This window comes from Myotis yumanensis, unplaced genomic scaffold (assembly GCF_028538775.1).
Source record: "Myotis yumanensis isolate MYYU_CA2020_CCGP unplaced genomic scaffold, mMyoYum1.0.hap1 SCAF_8, whole genome shotgun sequence".
Classification (NCBI taxonomy): Eukaryota; Metazoa; Chordata; class Mammalia; order Chiroptera; family Vespertilionidae; genus Myotis; species Myotis yumanensis.
Genome location: NW_027223759.1, coordinates 45,574,870 through 45,595,365, shown reverse-complemented (window position 1 = coordinate 45,595,365; position 20,496 = coordinate 45,574,870). Strand labels below are relative to the sequence as shown.

Genomic DNA, 20,496 nt, shown 5'->3' with positions numbered 1-20,496 from the left:
CATTAATTTCAGTGGTTGCATCCAAGATGCTTAACTGCATTGATATTTTTATAAGATGTAATAATATCATTCTTATGAGGATATTTATTAAATTCTGGAAAATTAAAACTCATTCTCTAACTTGATACATAAAATGTGTTCAATTCAAATTTTTAGAAAAGCATGGCATGTAAAGCACTTTGACATAGCCCCAGCCTCCTGCTCCTGTCTCATGGCTGGACACTGTTTTCCTTAATTTAATTTTGGTTGCTTCTCATGTTCATGCACATACACGCTAGGTAGGTGAATACTTCTGTGCTTTTGAATTTGCTCTCTTCTTTCTAGTCATTTTCTGCTCATCCTGGAAGTTTGTTTAAGCTTTTTTCTTCCTGAAATTCTGCTCACCTGGGTTGAATGCTTGATCACTTTGTTTTTTTACGCTGCCTTATTATTCTCTGCCTCCCCTCTTGATTATGGGCTTCTTGATGGCAAGGATTACTGTACGTTCACGTCACGTCAAGTACAAACGCCTAGTGTGACACCTAAAACATAGCATGCTGTCAATATATGCTACTGGAATAAATTCACTAATATTTCACAAACTTTCATGAGTGTCAAATAGGAAAGATGGTATTATTTTATTTTAAATTGGAGAAATTAAAGAATTTAAGTGACTTAGATAAAGCTAGTGAAGTTAATGTACTAGTATTCATGCTGATAATGGTTCCCAGTGCTTTTGTGTATAAAGCAAAACACATATATGTGCATATGTGATAACATATCATGGAGGTGATTTTAATGTCTAAATAGATTGCTGTGAAATAAATGTCTCCACGGTCTTAAAGGCTAAGCAGTATTAGACCATTTCCTCAGCATTGAAGTTTAATATCTGGCTTATCCAAGGAGATCATATGACCTGAGATTTTAGGTTTGGTTACGTGTTTATTTTCATGTATCCACTCTTCTGAGTGACGGTTTGTTAGGGATGGGGAAGGGAGGGGACCGCATGAGCATAATTATGGCAAGGTTATAGAATGGAAAGTCCATGGACTTTGGAGTCATATCTGCTGTTTAGTAGATGCTAAACATTGAGAAAATGATTTATACTCTTTGTTTTCTCTCCCATAAAGTGGAGATAACAAAATATGCTTTGAATGTTGTAAGATCAAATGAAATAATGAATGTAAAACATCTGATGCTGACACAAATTGGGTGTGCCTGAGATACGGTAACTAAGAGATTTTTTGTGAGGTATAATATTTGGCACAGGGTAAATCTATGAGATTCCTGAATATAAATGTTTTAGATTTCTCAAGTTTGAGTGTCCTAATTCAGCCCTTATACACATCCCAGTTCAACTGGTTAATATTTTCTCTTCCCTGTACCTTTGACTTACTGATCTGTCACTGCTCTTAGATTTGAAAGAAAGAAAAAAATTCCTTTCTTTTAATCTTTAGTCTCAATATTTTTTCCCAACTTCAGGCTAAAAATGGGATCCAAGAAATGGAATGTTGTTCTCTGGAATCTGACTGGATCTATTTTCATCCCGATGCTTCTGGAAGAATAATACATGTTGGCCCAAATCAGGTCAAGTGAGTATTTTCATTAGTTATTTTAAAATTAAAAGTAGCTTTTGGTAGCATTTACTGGGATCTCTATTTTTGTACTAGCTAATTGCTGAGCAAATTATGGAAATAATTAGCTGCCTATAGAGTGCTTCCTCAGAGACGGACATCTGGAAAACCTGGCTATTCCCTCAGCCTCATCATTACTGTTTATAAATATTATCTTGGAGTAAGTTCTTCGATGGATGATATAAAAGTAAAGAAGATGGCAGATTGGCTCATCCTCATCAGGTCTTAGTTCTCCAGGATTAATGAGAACAAAGATGATTTTTCTTTGTTCTAAATAACAGCCTTGCCATAGGAGAGGTAGCAGATCATTTGAAGTAAACCTTGTTAACCCACATCTTCCAAGAGTTGTCCTCTCCTTCCTTGAAACCCTCTTCATTTGGCTTCTCTGACACAGTTCTCCTAAATGTGTCCCCCTCTCTGTGATCTGCCCTTCTCAGTATACGTCATGCTCCTCTACTCAAACTTTGTTAGAAGTCCTCAGGACTTGGTCTTCTCACTCTTTTTTTTCTCTCTCCAGAATTCTATATTCCCTTGGCTTCAAAGATCGTGTATACAAAATTCCAAAAATGTTATTCTAGCCCAAATCTCTCACATAAGATCATGTTAGAAATCTGGAATCATTCTTGGCACTTTTCTGACCTTGTCTTTCATCAGGGTACATATACTTAAACATTCACGTCTTCTCTCTCTCTCTCTCTCTCTCTCTCTCTCTCTCTCTGTCAGTGCAGTTTATTTTGCTACTAAATATTTCTTCAATCTGCCACTTTCTTCCCTTGGCCACTGTCATCATCTTGGCCAGACCATCACTGGCCTGGACCATAGTAATTTAATAGTGTACTTACAGGGCTCCAAAAATCCATTTTTGCATTTTTTAAGTCTGTTTTCTTCTCAGCAGCTAAGAGTGATTTTTAGAAACATTAACAAACACAAAAACCTGACCATGTGAATTCTGCTTCAACCTTGTTATGGCTTCTTGTTGCTCTTGGCATGGTCTGAAAGACCCTCCTCTGACTCAGTTTACTTCAGTCATCCTCTTTTCAGAAAGGCGGGGACCTGTTCCCTCTGTTTGGAGTCTCCTTCCCTGAGCTATTCTTCTACCTAATATCTGTTCATATTTAATGCCTGAGTTTAAATGTCCCTTTTCCACAGAGTCCTTTCCGGAAACCTTTGTTAGATTAGCTCCTCGTCTTCTTTTCATTGCACCAGCTATGTAATCTTCCTCTGTAGCACTCAGAGCAATTTTAACTAATTATTTGTGTGAACATCTGTTTAAATATCTAGACTTGGAATCATGAGCTCCATAAATACAGGGAAAGAGTCTGTTTTTCTGACTCCTCTAATCCTAGCACTGAACACAGTGCTTAGCCCAGACTAAGGTGCTCAGTGAGTGTTCGTGAGTAAGAAGGGAGTGTCTTCTCCACGTTAATTCGTCTACTTCTCTGGACTGAGTATAAGGAGGATGACTGATCTTAATGAAATACGGTTGTGAACTTTTACAAAAAGTTATAAAAACTGGCTCAGCTTTTGTAAACCTTACTTTTAATGTTTGTTACCACCCATCTCTTAATATTAGTTTGAGTTGTTTTTTTAAAAATATATTTTATTGATTTTTTACAGAGAGGAAGGGAGAGGGATAAAGAGGTAGAAACATCAATGAGAGAGAAACATCGATCAGCTGCCTCCTGCACACCCCCTACTGGGGATGTGCCCGCAACCAAGGTACATGCCCTTGACCGGAATCGAACCTGGGACCCCTCAGTCCACAGGCTGATGCTCTATCCACTGAGCCAAACCAGTTAGGGCAGTTTGAGTTTAAGAAAATAAAGTCCTGCTCTAATCCGTGTGGCTCAGCGGATAGAGCGTCGGCCTGCGGACTGAAGGGTCCCGGTTCGATTCCGGTCAAGGGCATGTACCTTGGTTGCAGGCACATCCCCAGTGGGGGGTGTGCAAGAGGCAGCTGATCGATGTTTCGCTCTCATCAATGTTTCTAACTCTCTATCCCTCTCCCTTTCTCTCTGTAAAAAATCAATAAAATATATTTTTTAAAAAAGAAAGAAAGAAAATAAAGTCCACAGAGAGTATGTGGCCTTTTGCCAGGTTTTAATAGATAGGCACTATACAATATCCGCACTAATTAAGATAGCTAATTGGGTAATTTAAAATTTATCTGATTTCTTTATATCTGGCAAACTCTAAGGCCTCTGGCTCTTCCTGGCCACAGTAGCTGCTTCTCCCTGCTGTTCTCTTTGCCTGCACTTGAGACTTTCAGCTTTGAAAACATTGTGCTTTTGTAGCCTGTTAGTGCTGTGAACAGGTTTGTGTGGGTGGTGAGCAAATTATTTTATTTTCCCTTGATCCAAGGAAACCACTCAGAAAACCCAAATCTTTAAATATAATCTTAAGAAAAAAAGAAAAGTATTGAGTCATTTGCAGTTCTTAAATATTACTCTTTCATGAAAACTCTTAGTTCAAGCATGGTTGATAATCCAGTCTGTCTTATAATTAACTTCAAGTGTTGTTCATTGATATCTCATTTTATCTTCAGAAATAAAAATGCAAATTATCTACAGGCATACCTCAGAAATATTGCATGTTCGGTTCCAGATGACAGCAATAAAGCAAGTATTGCAATAAAGTGAGCCTTAATCTTTTTGCTGGTGGAGGGTCTTGCCTTCAGTTTGTAAAAAAAAAAAAAAAAAAAAAAAAATGCAACATCTGCGAAGAGCAATAAAACGAGGTATGCCTGTACTATAATGCCATTGTTAAAGTCAAAACGTTAAAGACCTGTTGCAGGATGCCAGAGATGAGGTTTTTTTTAAAGTAACTTTCATTAAGCCAGTTTGGAAGATGGCTGAAGCCTGAGCATGCTACTTCATTACCTACCTCAGTAGCACTTGTCATCATTCCTACATTTTTCTGTTTAACAAGATACCTGAATTTGAAAGAATTTATGGACATGTAAATAAATGGACGTTAATATTTCAGACTAATCAGAAGGAGAGGAGAACTCAGTGTTGTTACTATAATTTTCATTTGTTGAGTTTCACTAGTTCAACTTTGGCATTTTGATGGTGAGTTGAAGTCTTAGGTTCTTAGAATCCTTTTTTCTCTTTTCAGAGTTTTAAAGCTAAATGAAATAGAAAATAATAGTGGCCAGCATCAGATCTCTGAAGATTTTGTCATATTGGCCAACAGAGAGAACAAAGTAAGTCAGGAGTACTTTAAAACCTGTGTATATCACTGTCTTTCTATATAGGAATAGAATAGTGCAGATGTGTTTGCCCTTTAGCATGACTGACAAGAACAGCACAAGTTTATAAAAGTCTGTTCACTTTGTCTATGTGGCTAGCTGGTCTTAACCCCATGTACATAGGAGATCTGGAGAGAATTGATTATATTGAGTATTTTTTAAAATATATTTTTATTGATTTCAGAGAGGAAGGGAGAGGTAGAGAGAGAGAGAGAAACATCAATGATGAGAGAGAATCATTGATCAGCTGCCTCCTGCACGCCCCCTACTGGGGATGGAGCCTGCAAACTGGGCATGTGCCCTTGACCAGAATCGAATCCGGGACCCTTCAATCCATAGTCTGACCCTCTATCTGCTGAACCGAACCAGCCAGGACTGTATTGAGTATTTTTTGCTTATTTCTATTTCCTTTCTGGGTTTCTCTTTAAGTTTTTATTGATGAGTTATCAACCTTTGGGTTTAATTCATTGCTTTGACTCCAGCTGGTTCTTTTCCTTTAGCATGCAAATTAAGAATATGAAGGAAATCATAAAGAGGGAAATTTCCAAAAGCAGATCCACTCTATTTGCTGTACTATATACTAAAGCAGAGTCTGAAGGGCAAGTGAAGTAGCGAATCTGTAACCTTCGTATTTATTTTTGCCTATTTTAGTGTTTTATCCATTAAAAACTTTACAGTAACAAGTATTTTTATTAAATGGAGGATCAAAAAGCTGATTCAGAATTTTATTAGTTGAGGAAGGAATTATGGATGTTGGAGAAGGGTTGGTTAGTTTTACCACATTTGCTAATTAATTTTGTTATTAGCTGCATATACTAGGACTTGTCACATCTTTTTTCTCTCTCCATCTGATAGAATGAAAACTTACCCACTGTTACTGCATCTGGACGGGTGGTTAAAAAAAAATTTAATCTTCTGGATGATGACCCAGAACAAGAGGTATTACTCTAGCCAGAGACAACAAACCAAACTAGTATGTACTTGCCCTATGGGTTTTAAATTATTTTGGCCAACAGGGACCCTGGGGTAGAGATTGGGGGCGAGCTCCATGCAGGCTTAGTCGGTAAGACTGTGCACACTATTTCAACCAGTGCTTTCCCATTACCCTCTCTTTTCAGATTGGAATTATTCATAAGGTTTTATTTGCAGAAAGGTTCATAGGACTGAAATAACTTGAAAATACCATTAGCTTATTGTTTTGTTGTGTTAATGTGGACACTTTAGCAGTGGTTCTCAACCTTCTTGCCCTTTAAATACAGTCCCTCATGTTGTAACCCAACCATAAAATTATTTTCGTTGCTACTTCATAACTGTAATGTTGCTTCTGTTATGAATCATAATGTAAATATCTGATATGCAGGATGGTCTTAGGCGACCCCTGTGAAAGGGTCGTTCAACCGCCAAAGGGGTCGCGACCCACAGGTTGAGAATCGCTGCTTTAGAGGGAAATCTCTTAGAAAAGTCTTGAGTTTTCTCCTTCTGACTTTATGGCTTTCACCTTATTTTTTTACCTACTAGACATGGATATGTTTGTTTATGTTCATGGGCCAGGGAAGAGGGGTCGTAAATCAATTCAGCCTTTGGCCTCAACTTGACATTACTAGTCACTGAGCTAATACATTTTTATCCTTTTTTAATTATTGTTTTTATTGATTTCAGAGAGAGAGGAAGGGAGAGGGATAGATTTTCTCAATGAAAGAGAAACATCACCAATCAGCTGCCTCCTGCATGCCCCTACCTGGGACTAAGCCTGCAACCCGGGCATGTGCCCTGACCGGGAATCAAACCAGTGACCTCTTGATTCATGGGTTGACACTCAATCAATGAGCCACACCAGTGGGCTATCCTTTTCTTTTAAAGAGGCATTGGAAGGACTTTTGAAATCAACTGACAGTTACCATGTTGCAAATATAAAACCAATGCATAAATACTAAATCCATTTAGACCATAGAACTATATTATTTGTGTACTATTTCTAGGTAGAAATATTAGAACAACCTTCTAAGGCAAGTTTTTGAAAAATTTTAAAAATAGGTTGGAGTTGGCACAGTATGTGGCTATTGTCAAAAAGTAAATAATATATATTTATTCTTTTGAACCAAGAAAATCTGTTGAGAACAAAGCAGAAAGCTCCCTATCCTGTATAAAAAACTGTATTCAAGAAAGACATACCAAAACTACCCAAAGGTAGCAAGAATAATTAAGAGGGAAGGAGGTAGTTGCAAAGAGGGCTACTCTACATCATGAGATAAGAAAACAAAAACTTTTAGCCTGGAAAAGGAAAATTGAAAGGGATTGTGATTAAAATCTATAAAAGCACACCCAAACTTTGAAGTTTGACCAAGTTTAGATCAGTGCAAAAAAGTAAAGGAAAAGGAACCACAGATAATAAATCTATGTAAATTTGTGTGTCATAAGTGGTAAAGGTAGAAAATATAAATGGGTTAACAAGCAGTTTGACCAAATGTAAGTGGAGGATTTGCATGTGGTGATTAAGAGAAATTTGCTGTGCCTGCCAGGACATGTCTCTCTGGTCCATCCCTGATGGCTGGGCATGGATCTGCTTCCCTGCGAGGCTGTTGCAGTCCCAGGTTTTCCTCTCTGGGTTCTGGAGTTAGGTTTTCCTCCCTTGAGTCTTTACCATCTTTAATCTAACCTATATCTCTTATCCTACTCCTGTTTTGTGGGTTGAATTTCAATTCTAAATATCCTTCCTCAAGTTTAAGCAGCAATTTTGTTGTTTGTTTGTTTGTTTTCTTTAAGGAACTAAGAAGGGTTTTAAAAAAAAGTATGACAAATAGAATCCTAAATAGTATATGATGGGCTATCAATTCTTCTTGAAATGACTTGTTTTTTTCTGTCATAAGAACCTTCCAAGCACAGTGGGCAGTCTTCAGGTTGCAGAACTGGGCTCTATATATTTAGTTGTTTCTGTGAACCAGATATTCAGAGACAGCAGTTGAATATCTCTTTTGAATTTGGAGAAGCTCTGGTTTGCTCATAATAGAGAATTTCAGTTATAGTTTGGCTGAGATGTACATAGACTTGGTTCTGTTTGTCAAAATCCGAAACTCTTGAAACTGGTATTTTACTAGGCATATAAGTAGAGACACCTTCCTCCCTATGTTCCCACCCACTCATTCTTTTTTCTGCATTATTTTCATAAGTAGTAGAATAGTTAAACTACAAATGTAGAGATAACCCTAACTGGATAACTGGATTTGTTCTTCTTTTCCTTTGCCTTATCCATCTATTCCCCAAGACTTTCAAAATTGTGGACTATGAAGATGAATTGGATTTGCTTTCTGTGGTAGCTGTTACTCAAATAGATGCCGAAGGAAAAGCTCACCTTGATTTCCACTGTAATGAATATGGAACTTTACTTAAAAGCATTCCACTGGTGGAGTCATGGGATGTGGTAAGTAGAGTTCATGCAATACAAAGTTGTAAGGGTTCCCTTTATAGGTGGCATTTATTGAAACAGATGTTTCTATGTCTGTGTCAGTCCAAGTTCACCTAGACCAATGACCACATGAAAGAGGTTACTGGACTACATGTAGGACAAAATGAGTACTTCTTAAGACTGCCTCCCCTAGGGAGTAGAGGATGTCACCTTACCAGTGGCCTTAAAGATAAAACTTTATGTTTTTTCCGGGACGTGCTGACTATTTCCTTATCATAGTCCTTGGTTTTCTCTCATTTTGAAAGTTTGTTAATATTTTAAAAAATAAAAGTTTACTGTATTGAATCCCCACAGTTATTTAATAGAGACCATATCTAAGAATGTAGTGTTTCCAGGCACTCTTAGAAGCATTTGTCTATTCTTTTGAGTATTATAAAATATAAAAGCTATAAGAAATATTTTATCCAATTCTTGTTTTATCAGTGGAGAACCTGAGAGGTTTAGCAATTTGCCCACCAAAACATGGTGAAACAGTTGCAGTATTGGCAATAAAATCTGGGTGTTCAGACTCCTAAGTTCAGGGCTCTTTTCATTCTTAGCATTTTGTGTCATGCTTTTCTCGTAAGTAATCTGCATATCCACAAATAATGAAAAATAAACCTTTTATGACAACTATTTTGCCTCCAAATGTGTATTTGAAGATGCCTGGCATAGGTGCTGTGACATTTTAGGGACAAGTAGTCAATATGGTTCTATTGTAAATAGTGAAGGGGAGATTGCATCTGACTGTGTTTTCATTGCAGACATACAGCCACGAAGTCTACTTTGACAGAGACTTGGTCCTACACATAGAACAGAAACCCAGCAGGGTCTTTAGCTGCTATGTTTACCAGATGGTGTGTGACCCTGGGGAAGAAGAAGAAACCACAAACAGAAGTTGAGCAAAAGAGTGAGAAAATTTTTAATTTTGAGATGTAACTTATGAGACTTTTAGCCAAACACCCCAACAACTGTGTCTAGTCCTCCTTTTTTATTACTTGCATAGCAAGTTCTCCACAAGATCTTGTGTTAACTCCAGATGACTATGACCTCTATTTTAAACTCTTGCCATATAAGGTGGTGAGAACTTCATTTTATGTAAGGGATTTTTAGAATGTTCTCCCAAGAAGTCTAGCATTTTAGAGATTTTAGCTAGGTGGTGTTGAAAATATAAAATGTTGAGAACAGCTTAATTTTAATACTTGGGGGAAAGGTCATTGGTGAGGAGGTGTTTAACGTGGCCCTTAAAGGATAGCATGGAATTTTGATTGGTAATACTAGGAGGGAAAGACAAAAAGAAGGATACAAAAGATAGAAAGAAATCCTGTGTCCTCTGTACCATACCTTGCTTAAGGATGAGAAATGATATCTGTAATGTGAAAGCATACTTTTGAACCAAAGATGTGTCATCACAGTTAAAAAGAAAACCTTATATATGTATCTGTATTTTGTATTTGTACTAATTATTTTTTCTTCCATGGTTTTATTCTTGTGGCTTGATGTTCTCATTGATTATTTGTGTTTCTATCATAGAGTAATGTAAAAGATTCCAAGCAAACTTTAAGTGAATTTTTTTCTAATATGTAGCCTGTTAGCTCTTAATTATTAAGAATGTTGTACTCATTTCACCATTCGGTCTAGTTGGTGTGTCCTCCAGTTTTGCTTGGGCGATACAGAAAGGTAAAGTTACTCTGGGTCAACCAGTTTTGCTCTCTGTAGGAGAGGTGGCTCCGGGAGTAGCTTGGGAACTAACTGCTTAGGTAGAAAAAACTTTTGGTTTTATCTTACTTGTGAAATGAGTATTTTTTCTTATTTGTTAAAATTGATCTAAATATGATCCTTGAAATCAGATAGTCATTCTTTAGAATGTTAAATAAATGCAACCTAAGTAAAAGGAGAAAGTATTTTTGTGTGCTTCCTGTCTGAGAAATCCAGTTGCTTGCAGTGCACATGTCCCATACATTTCTCTGATTCGGCCTCAAAAAAATAACTAGTAAAAAAAAAGGGGTGGGGGGCGGAATAGCAGTAAAAATCATTGCTGATTCCTATTAAGGTTAAAATAAGGAACTTTAGCTTGGATGATTTACATAAAAACTCTTCAGTTGTAGCTTGAACCCATGTTAAGAATGATGTAAATTCTGCCCTGTTCTGCCCTTGAAGCTTGCAGAGAAATTTCAACCTTACTATAATCAACAGGGCTGAGGAGAGAGACGTATTAGCTCTTCTAAAAGTCAGGAAATTAGTGGCAGAGTCCATAAACTTACAGCAATAAAGGGAGTAGACATAAAACTGTCTTTTGTGCAACAGAAAAGAAGATGGGTATCATTTTAGAAAAAGGGAAAATACTTACATGTGGGCTAAAAATATGATCTTTCTGAATCTGATCCTATGTATTACAACCATTTGGGAGAGCAGAAGTGATTACCTCAGGAGCAAGATGATAAAACTATCTTCATATATGAAGTGTGAATACTTTTATATCCACTAATTGAAAAATTCATTCTCATTTTATGCACATTTAATAGAACTATTTAATTTAATATTTGAAGCTTTCAGAGCATTTTAGAGACATGATGTGATTACAAAGTGGTTGAATAGTTGCCATGTGGTGGATATAGCCCAAACTTCTAATTAGACACTAGGTAAATGTCCCTGCCCAGTTCATTTCAATCTGGAAAAGGGGGAGTAGATTAAAAATACCAGAGAAAAGAAAGAAAGCAGTGCTGTGTGGGTTTCAAAGCAAATATAGTTATGAAACCTAATCTTTGTTTCCAGGAGTGTCAGAAAAGAATGCCCTAAGACTTGAATCCTGTCAGATTTTTTCCAAAAGAGGTTTGTTGAGTTTCTCCTTCTCCTTTAAGTTATTGCCTTCTTTTGATAAAATGCTAGAAAGGATCCCATGTACTCATCAAGGCATCTGACCACCGAGATTGCTGTCATTTTTTAAAAGGGTCCATAAAATGGTACTGCCATCCTGTTTCGGTGCATATGGGTGTGTGCTTCTAGTCTAGATCTGAACCGACCACTAAGAAACTCCTACTGTCTCACCGCTGCCCAAATCGAACCAGACCAAGATCCAAGTGCCACACGGCCAGGCAGGACATGCACCTCGTGTGGGAGACAGTAGGGAACTGTGGGCCATGTAGCAAACGGAAGGGCTGTGCCCAATTGCAGGACAAGGACAAGCTGCTACTACTTAGTTTGAGGCACTTACAACATTGTGTGGAAATGTGGGCTGCATGATGGGTAACAGGATGGTTGATAAAAAGATGGCAAAAGGTATACAAGATAGCAAAGAATATGGAAATTTACAGATAACACACATACCTGGAGATAATATAGTAAGCTTCCCCGAAAAGTAGGGGCTTCCCAGCTCCCCCCAGTGGCATACAGTTGCTCATTCTGCCACCTGCCAGGTGTGAGTCTGTTATTCTCTTGGGGGTGAAGGGAAGTTGCGGTTAATAGCCTCCTGCCCCACCATAACCCTCCTCTCTACCTTAATGTGTTAGAGACGTTCACTGTGTGCCCACCTACTTAACAGGTGCTAGTGCCAGGCATAAAACATAATGGGGTGACATTTCTGAGTGTTTAATTCAAGACTGGGTGAAGCAGGGTAGCTTCTTTCAGCAAGTCCAGATATTAAGCTGATAAGAGGTGCATTTCTGTATTTCACTACTTGATCTAAGGTTCTGTATATTCTCACAATATCAATGCAATAAGATTATTTTCTTTGACTTTCTAAAACATTTCTGGGACAAAACAAAAGAAATCGTATTATGGTTATTTGAACTACCTAGTGAGGAAATCATATTGCTTTATTTAAACAAATTAAGGTGCCCCACATCCTTCCACCAGTTGTTTTGTGTCTTGTACATACTTTTAAAAAAATTGTAAGTTATATTTATTGAGTGCTTTCTGTCTACCATCATTGTGATGCATGTAAAAGGAGTTGTCTCAGCATTCAGAATAACCATCTGAGGTATGAACTACATTGTACAAATGAGGAAAATGACAATTGCAGAAGTTAATTTGTGCAAGGTCCCACAATGAATAAGTGCAGAGATCGGAAAAACCCAGATTAGGCTGACAAAAACTTATGCCAAATTTCCTCCAAACCTCTTAAAAGGCTTTCCCCATCAAAATTTTCAAACATACAGCAAAGTTGACAGAATTTTATGGTAAATATCCAAATACCAACCACATGGATTCTACCTTTCACTCTACATTATCTATCCATGCCACTTTTATGATTTATTTCAAAATAAATTGCAGACATTGGTATACTTTTCCCTAATAGTTCAACATGCATGTCATTAAATCGATTTAATACTGTTTAGTTTTATATATACTTACATGCAATGAAGTACACAAATGTTAAGTATAAATTTGCTGAGTTTTTGCAAATGCATAGACCTGTGTAACCCAAACCCTTTACAGAACTCAGAACATTGCAGTCATCCAGGAAGTTTCCTCCTGGCCCTTTCCAGGCAATCCACTCCGCGTCCTACCAGGTGTAACTACTGTTCTGGTTATTTTGCCTCATAGGGTAAATGTGCCAGTTCTGATATTTTACATAAATGATATCATGCAAAGCATAATGCTTCTTTCACTCAGCGTGTTTTTGAGATTAAAGTCGCATGTGTCAGTGGTTCATTCCTTTTATTGCTGAGTATTCTTTTGCATGAATATATCACCATTTGTTTTTTCCATTTTCCTGTTGATGGGCACCCAGGCTGTTTCTACTTGAAAAAACAACAACACTGTGTATATATCTAAAGGCCTAAGCGACCGGCCGACTGGCCGGTAGCTATGATGCACAGTGACGACCAGGGGCAGATGCCCAATGCAGGAGCTGCTGAGCTGTGGTAACTTGGCAGCTGTGCTTCTCAGGTGACGCACCTGGAACTAGAGAGGAGGGAGTCCAATTCTGGGGTGCGTCACCCGAGAACCGCCCTCTCACAATCTGGGACTCCTTGGGGGATGTCAGACAGCCAGTTTCGGCCCAATCCCCGCAAGCCAGGCCAAGGGACCCCCACTGGTGCACAAATCCATGCACCGGGCCTCTAGTTATGAATAAAGATGTTGTGAATATTCTTGTACAATTTTTTTGTGGGGGAACATACTGGTATGTCTTTATTCCTTTTAGGTAAACATCTAAGGATGAAATTGTTGGGTCCCAGAATAGGTGTATGTATAGTTTAATAAGAAACTGCCAGACCATTTACTCCAACATTTGTGGTTGTTTAACTTTTTATCTTAGTGTTTTTGGTGGGTATATAACCTTTCCTAGTTGAGATTTAGATTGTTTCTACTTGTGCCTAGCAGCCTTCCCTCCGTTCAACCACTTTATCTTCTTTAACCACTACCCCCCTATTAGGAGCTATTGAAAACATTCTTTTTATGTGACAATAGTTAAGATAATTCAAAATCCAGCTTGAATTATTCTTTTTCAGGGAATACATTGCTCACCAAGGAACCCTGTTTCCTTTCGTGAAGACCAACATTGGAGAACAAACCTGGTTCCTAAGGGCACACGCCTGACTGTTCCACATGACTTGGTGGAGCTGGACGACATGACACCAGAGAAGAGGCTCCGTAAAACATTGTAATAAATAATACGACTGTTTTCTTTAAAGGCTGTGTTCATGTTATTTCTAAATCAGGGAAATTTCTGCTCTAATATGAAAGCATATTAAACAAGCTGTACCCTTTCCCCAATAACTATATTGGATCTCAATGTGATTTTAAATTTAGTTTTCCTTATTAACTAATGGTAAGCACATTCTCATGTGTTTATTTTCCATGTGTAAATTTTACATTTTATTAACAAACTAGAGGCCCGGCGCATGGAATTTGTGTGCAGATATGGTCCCCAGGCCTGACCTGAGATCAGGGCCATGCCCCCAGCTTTGTCAGGAAGGATGTCCGGAAGATGTCTGGCCTAATTAGCATATTACCCTTTTATTAGTATAGATTTATTGAGGCATATGGACATACAATAAAATGAACATATTTAAAGTGTACAATTTGGTAAGTTTTGACATGTAAACATCACTATAATCAAAATAACAAACATGTCCATTACCCCAAAGAGTTTTCCCTCCCTCCTGCCCCTCTCTCCTCTTTCTAAGGCAACCACTGCTCTGTGTCTGTCACTTTAGGTTAGTTTGAGTTTTCTAGAATTTTATATAAATGGAATCACATAGTAAATACTTTTCAGGGGGCTTCTTTCACTCAGTATAGTTGTTTTGAGATCATCTGTGTTGCATGTACCAATAGTTCATTTCTTTTTATTCCTTGGTAGCGCTCCATTGTTTGTATATGACCACAATTTAATGCCTTTCCCTGTTAATGTTCGTTTGGGTTGTTTCCATTTTTTGGCTACTACAAATAAAGCTTTTACAAACATTTACAGACAGATTTGTATGGACATATGCTTTATTTCTGTTGAGTGAAAACCAAGAGAGAAATGGCTTGGTCATACATTAGGTATATGCTTGACTTTTTAAAAAGTTTCCAAATTGTTTTTCCAAAATGGCTGTACCATTTTATATTCCTGTCATCAGTATATGAGAGTTCCAGCTGCCCCAAATCCTTGCCAACACTTGGGAATGGTCAATTTTTAATTTTAGATATTTAATTTAGGTTTTATATTTAGATTTATAATCAACTTTTGTTAATTTTTGTATATGGTGCAAGGCATGGATCAAAGTTTGGCCAGTTTTTCTGCATATGGGTACCCAACACATAGGGAAAATCTTTTAGTCTTTCACCATTAAGTATGATAATGTACACTTGGGTTGTTTGCATTTTTTGGCTGCTACAAATAAAGCTCCTACGAACATTTGCAGACAAATTTAAAGCACAGTTAAACAGTTACAGTTCTGTAGGTTGATCATAGATGCCCTTTGTCAATTTGAGGAAGTTCCCTTCTAGTCCTAGTTTTCTGGGTTTTTATTGAATGTAGATGTTGGAATTTGTCGCATTCTTTTTCTATATCTACTGAGATGATCATGTGGTTTTTCTATTTCAGACTGTTAATGTTTTAAGTTACATTGATTGGTTTTTAGTGTTAAACCAACCTTGAATTCTTGGCATACACCCACCTGAGACCTCCACATTTCCAACCATATTTAAAATCAGACAATTCCTGCAGTTCCATTTTTCACATTGTGTGAAAAATAATGAATTCATAAAAGTTATCATCATATTTGTACTGCGGCATACATGAATAGTTTCAAGTACGTTACATTTAGATGACTTTCTGCCTTTACAGATAATTTTCAGACATGTTGGGGCCTTTTGCCAGAGGTTTCATCCTCATAAACAGAATTTAGCAAGTTAGGATTTGTAACCTTGGAGGAACTCTGGGCATGTTGCCAGCCTCTCCCTGTCTTATCTCAGTCCACAGAGTTCATCCTATCTAATAATAGACAAACATGGTAATTAACCGTACCTCTGCTACCCTTCCCATTGGCTAATCAGGGCGATATGCAAATTAACTGCCAACCAAGATGGCGGCCGGCAGCCAGGCAGCTGAAGCGAACAGGAGGCTTGCTTGCTCCAGTGATGGAGGAAGCCAAGGTTCCCCACCTGCCGCTGCCGGCTCTGAGCTTGCAGTTTAAGAAACATTGTTGCAATTATAGAAGCTAAACAAACTCCAGAAACCTGCTTTCAGCCAGCTGGGATCTCAGAGCTGGAGCCGAGCCTCAGAGCTAAAGGCGGCTCTCAGCTCCTGTGACAACTGTAGAAGTTAAATAAATCCCAGAATAAAAAAGAAAAAGAAAAAAAGGAGAGGTTTGGAGCTTCAGTCGCCCGCCAGCCTGAAAACGGCCCTCAGCCCCTCACCTAGACTAGCCAGGCACCCCAGTGGGGACCCCCACCCTGAAGCAACAAGATGGCGGCTAATTTGCATACTTAAGGTGGGCGGCACTGGGCCAGGCTATCTGTGGTCTGGGACCCGGATCTGTGACCCTGCCGGGCGGGGGGTAGCGCTTGAGGCTGTCCACGGTCTGGGACTGGATCTGTGACCTGGTGGGCGGGGGGCAATGCTTGAGGCTGTCCACGGTCAGGGCCACGGATCCATGACCCTGCCGGGCAGGGGGCAACACTTGAGGCTGTCCGTGGTCTGGGACCCAGATCCGTGACCTGATGGGTGGCGGTGCTTGAGGCTGTCCACAGCCCCAGGACCCGGATCTGTGACCCTGCCGGGCAGGGGAGCATTGCTTGAGGCTGTCCATGGGACCAAGACATGGATCTGTGACCCTGCCGGGTTGGGGGCAGTGCTTGAGGCTGTCCACAGTCCCGGGACCCGAATCCATGACCCTTCACGGCGGGGAGGCAGTTCGCACAGGGGCGGATCGGCCGGGGTTGGGCAGGGCAGGACACCTGGCTTCTGCCCAGCCCCAGTCACTCTGGGCAGGTGAGCAGCACAGAAAGCCTCTGGACAGGGGAGGCAGGCTGGCAGAGGGCTACCTGTACTCCCACATGGCGGTGGTGACAGCTGTGAGCGCGCCAAGCGGAGCCTGCAGGCTGAGCTGAAGTAGAGCCTGCAGGCCATCAGCGCCCAGGAGTGGCTGCGCAAGATCCGCCTCCTGGCCCAGAAGGTGCAGAATCACAGGGACAGCCACCGTGGCGGCCCAGACTGCCGTCCTCCTGGCCACACCACAGGGGTTTTCGGATCTGCAAAGCCAGAGGCCTCCGGTGTGCACATCGCCCCCCGGTGTGCGAACATCCCCCAGCACACTGTCACCCTCCCACGCCTGCAACAGTTGCAAACCAAGGCGTGCACAAGTTCCCCCCGCCTCTCTACCGCACTTCCATCAACCCAGCATGCCTAACCCAGCATCCCCTCTGATGCGCTCATGTCCTTTGGAGAGTGTCTGGGTGTTCTGGGTGCTGAGGGTGGGCGCCTGTGAGATGACAGTGAGAGGGCAGAGTGGTGATGCCCTGTTCCCATGGAGGCCAGTGCAACTACGAGATCACCTGGGCGGGGGGGGGGGGGGGGGGGGGGGGGGTTAATGCAGGTGCTGAGGCAGGAGCAGGTGCAGACAGACACACCTGGTGGGCGCGGGCGGCCCTCTCTGAGGTGCCTTCGGTCAGCGTTCAAGATCAAGAGCCCAGAGGCAGAGAGGAATTCCGTCCTCTCAGTGAAACAGTGGGATAGTCGGGGCGACTGTAGAGGAGAAATGTGCACTTTGGGTGCCAGCACCCATGAGTGAAGGCTGCCCTGACTGAGCCTCGCTTGCTTGGGGCCTTTCGCACTCCTGCCGGGCAGCGAGTGACAGGACATGCTTTTCCGAATTAATGAGAGAAAACGTTGATTCTCCTGCTGCCCATGAAGGTGGAAAGTGAAGTGGGGAGACATGTGGGGAGTGAGCAAGGTTCCCTGTCTGGGGGTTCCAAATCTGCTGTTGGTTTCTTTCACCACTGACTAGAGATATACAGGGTGTCCCCCCAAAATGTATACACACTTTGAATACCTACTAATTCAAATGGTTTTAAGCATAAGAAAGGAACAACAATGGAGCTGTTATCTGTTAAAAGTGTGGGCACAAACAGGCAGTTGGACATTTCCTGAGGGGTCTCAGATTGGAGAGGGTGAAGGCCAGACTGAGGGGCCCCTTTCCCCCCTACCCCAGTGCACGAATTTCGTGCACCGGGCTACTAGTATACTAAATAAAATTATACCTGAAGTAGAAAAGTCAGTTAATCTGCATGACCCTAGTTACTTCTTTAAACCCATTTTAGTTCAATATACTTTAAAACCTTGAACCATCATGGAAGTGATGACACAGTTAACTAAATTCATAAAGATACAAACAGCGAATGGATTCATATTGAGGCCACTTTATCTGCTCAGATAATAAGCATTTATAAATTGATCTCTCAAATGAAATTTTCCAAAAAAAATTTACCAGTAGTTCTTTACCAATTCTTTTTACCAATAAAAGTTTTATGGTTCAATTAAGTATTTTTTATTTTCTCTTAGAAGGGCATTTGCTCAAGGAGACAATCATTTCTGAATCTTAATTATTGTATTGCTTATCCTATTTTAAACACCCTTTTCTTTAAAAATCACAAGCTTCAAGGGCACAGCTTTTCAAACTCTGTAAGAGCAACCATATAACCATGGCTATAGCATGGTTAAAGAATTACAGTTTAAAAGCCATTCCAACAGTTCATTTTCCTGTCTGTAATCTGTCTCTCTCTGAAATTTGTTGAGACTTGCTTTATAGTCCAGCATTTGGTTAATTTAGCCTAATTTTTCATTTGTACTTGAAAAGTTCTACTTTTCTCCCAAATTTGCCTGTTCATTCCTGGTGCTCTCTTATGGTTTGTTTATCTTAGCAATGGTTTCCTTTATTTTTTTTTTTTCTAAATTAAATTGTGAAATATAACATGCATCTTAGGGGGGAAGCATAATTCAAATAATAGCCACAAAACAAATAACCACATAACCTCTCCTCCAGTTCAAAAAATGGAATATTATCAGCAGCTAAGGAGCCACATATCCGTGCCTTTCTGATCACAATTCTGTCCCTCCCTCACAATGTAACCATTATCCTGACTTAGAGCAATTCCCTGCTTTTAAAAAAATTTTTTTAATATCTTTTTTTATTGATTTCAGAGAAGGGAGAAGGAGAGAGAGATAGAAACATCAATGATGAGAGAGAACCATCGATTGGCTGCCTCCTGCATGCCCCCACTGGGGATCAAGCCCACAACCCGGGCATGCGCCCCGACCAGAAATTGAACCTGGGACTTTTCAGTCTGCAGGCCAATGCTCTATCCACTGAGCAAAACCAGCCAGGGCACAATTCCCTGCTTTTTATTTAAAATATATTTTATTGATCTTTTACAGAGAGGACGGGAGAGGACAGAGAGCTAGAAACATCGATGAGAGAGAAACATCGATCAGCTACCTTCTGCACACCCCCAACTGGGGACCTGCCTGCAACCAAGGTACATGCCCTTCAGTCTGCAGGCCGACGCTCTATCCACTGAGCCAAACTGGCTAGGGCACAATTCCCTGATTTTTAAAATAAATGTCCTGCCTCTGTATGCATCTCTAAACAGAAGGGCTTATTTTTACCTCTTTTTGAATTTTACATCTATAACTACATTGTGTATATTATTTTGTGTCCTGCTTTTTTACTCAACATTATTCATTTATGTTTTTGTAGGCATCTCCAACTTGTTCCTTTGTTGCATTTTAGTTTATTGTTATTATTCTATAATATTCAATTGTATCAAAATTGATCTATTCTATAGTTGGTACGTTTTTGGATTGTTTTCAGTTTGAAGTCAATTATTAACAACTAGAGGCCCAGTACATGAAATTTGTGCACTGGGGGGGGGGGGGGGGGGAGTCCCTCAGCCCTGCCTGCACACTCCCACAGTCCAAGATCCCTCAGGGGATGTCTGCCTGCTGACTTACATCCCTCTCACAGTCCAGTGGAGAGGCTCCCACCACTGCTGCTGCACTCACCAGCCGAGAGCCTGGCTTCTAGCTGAGTGATGCTCCCCTGTGGGAGTGCACTGACCACCAGCGGGCAGCTCCTGTGTTGAGCGTCTGCCTGCTGGTGGTCAGTGTGCACTATAGCAAACAGTTGTTTCACTGTTCGGTCGATTTGCATATTCGCCTTTTATTATATAGGATCAGTCTGTTCTAAGATTCATTGTTTATATACAAATAAGAGACTATCCAAGCAAAATAACTTCATTGTTTGGAGCTGAAATTTAGTAACTAAGAGGAAATTCTGGACAACTAAAATAGTCATTTTAATGCTGATGGAGAACCATCACTTAAAAGGCTCCCACCCAAAATTTAAGGATGATGGCAAATATCCTTGTCCCCAAAACTATTCCACCCTGGGGTCAATGCAAAGTGTTCTAAGTTTAATCTTGGAAAACTATTTAAGGGCAGAGTACACAGATATATTCTCATTTTCAATGTCCATGGCAAACCAGAGAGCTCAGGCTGGACTTTCAGATCATTATACATTTCCATGAAAGACTTTCTTATGAGTTTAACCTGGGTGAGTCATGCAAATTAAAAGAAAAAATAGTCATTATTTCTTAGTTATCCAAAATAAAGACTGTTCCCATATAAACAGATAAGGTCAAGTCCTCAGATCAGTGGTTTTTATGACTCTGTACATAAGCAAAGAAAGCTTTGATGAAACAGG

General features: G+C 40.0%; 1 protein-coding gene across 3 annotated transcripts in view; it reads left to right on the top strand.

Annotated features, from left to right (window-relative positions):
* The window catches only part of DCAF17 (DDB1 and CUL4 associated factor 17), a 35,889-nt gene extending 21,177 nt beyond the window's left edge, over positions 1–14,712 (top strand). For 2 of the 3 annotated variants that reach the window (XM_070422770.1, XM_070422769.1), the window contains 6 exons: positions 1,462–1,571; positions 4,731–4,818; positions 5,719–5,802; positions 8,126–8,281; positions 9,070–9,215; positions 13,759–14,712. In XM_070422770.1, the coding sequence (XP_070278871.1) occupies positions 1,462–1,571; positions 4,731–4,818; positions 5,719–5,802; positions 8,126–8,281; positions 9,070–9,207 (576 nt within the window). In that variant the 3' untranslated portion in view covers positions 9,208–9,215; positions 13,759–14,712. Of the gene's footprint in view, positions 1–1,461; positions 1,572–4,730; positions 4,819–5,718; positions 5,837–8,125; positions 8,282–9,069; positions 9,216–13,758 lie in introns of those variants that run through there. The other variant, XM_070422771.1, reaches the window with a different exon arrangement.
* The last annotated feature ends 5,784 nt before the right edge of the window (positions 14,713–20,496 follow it).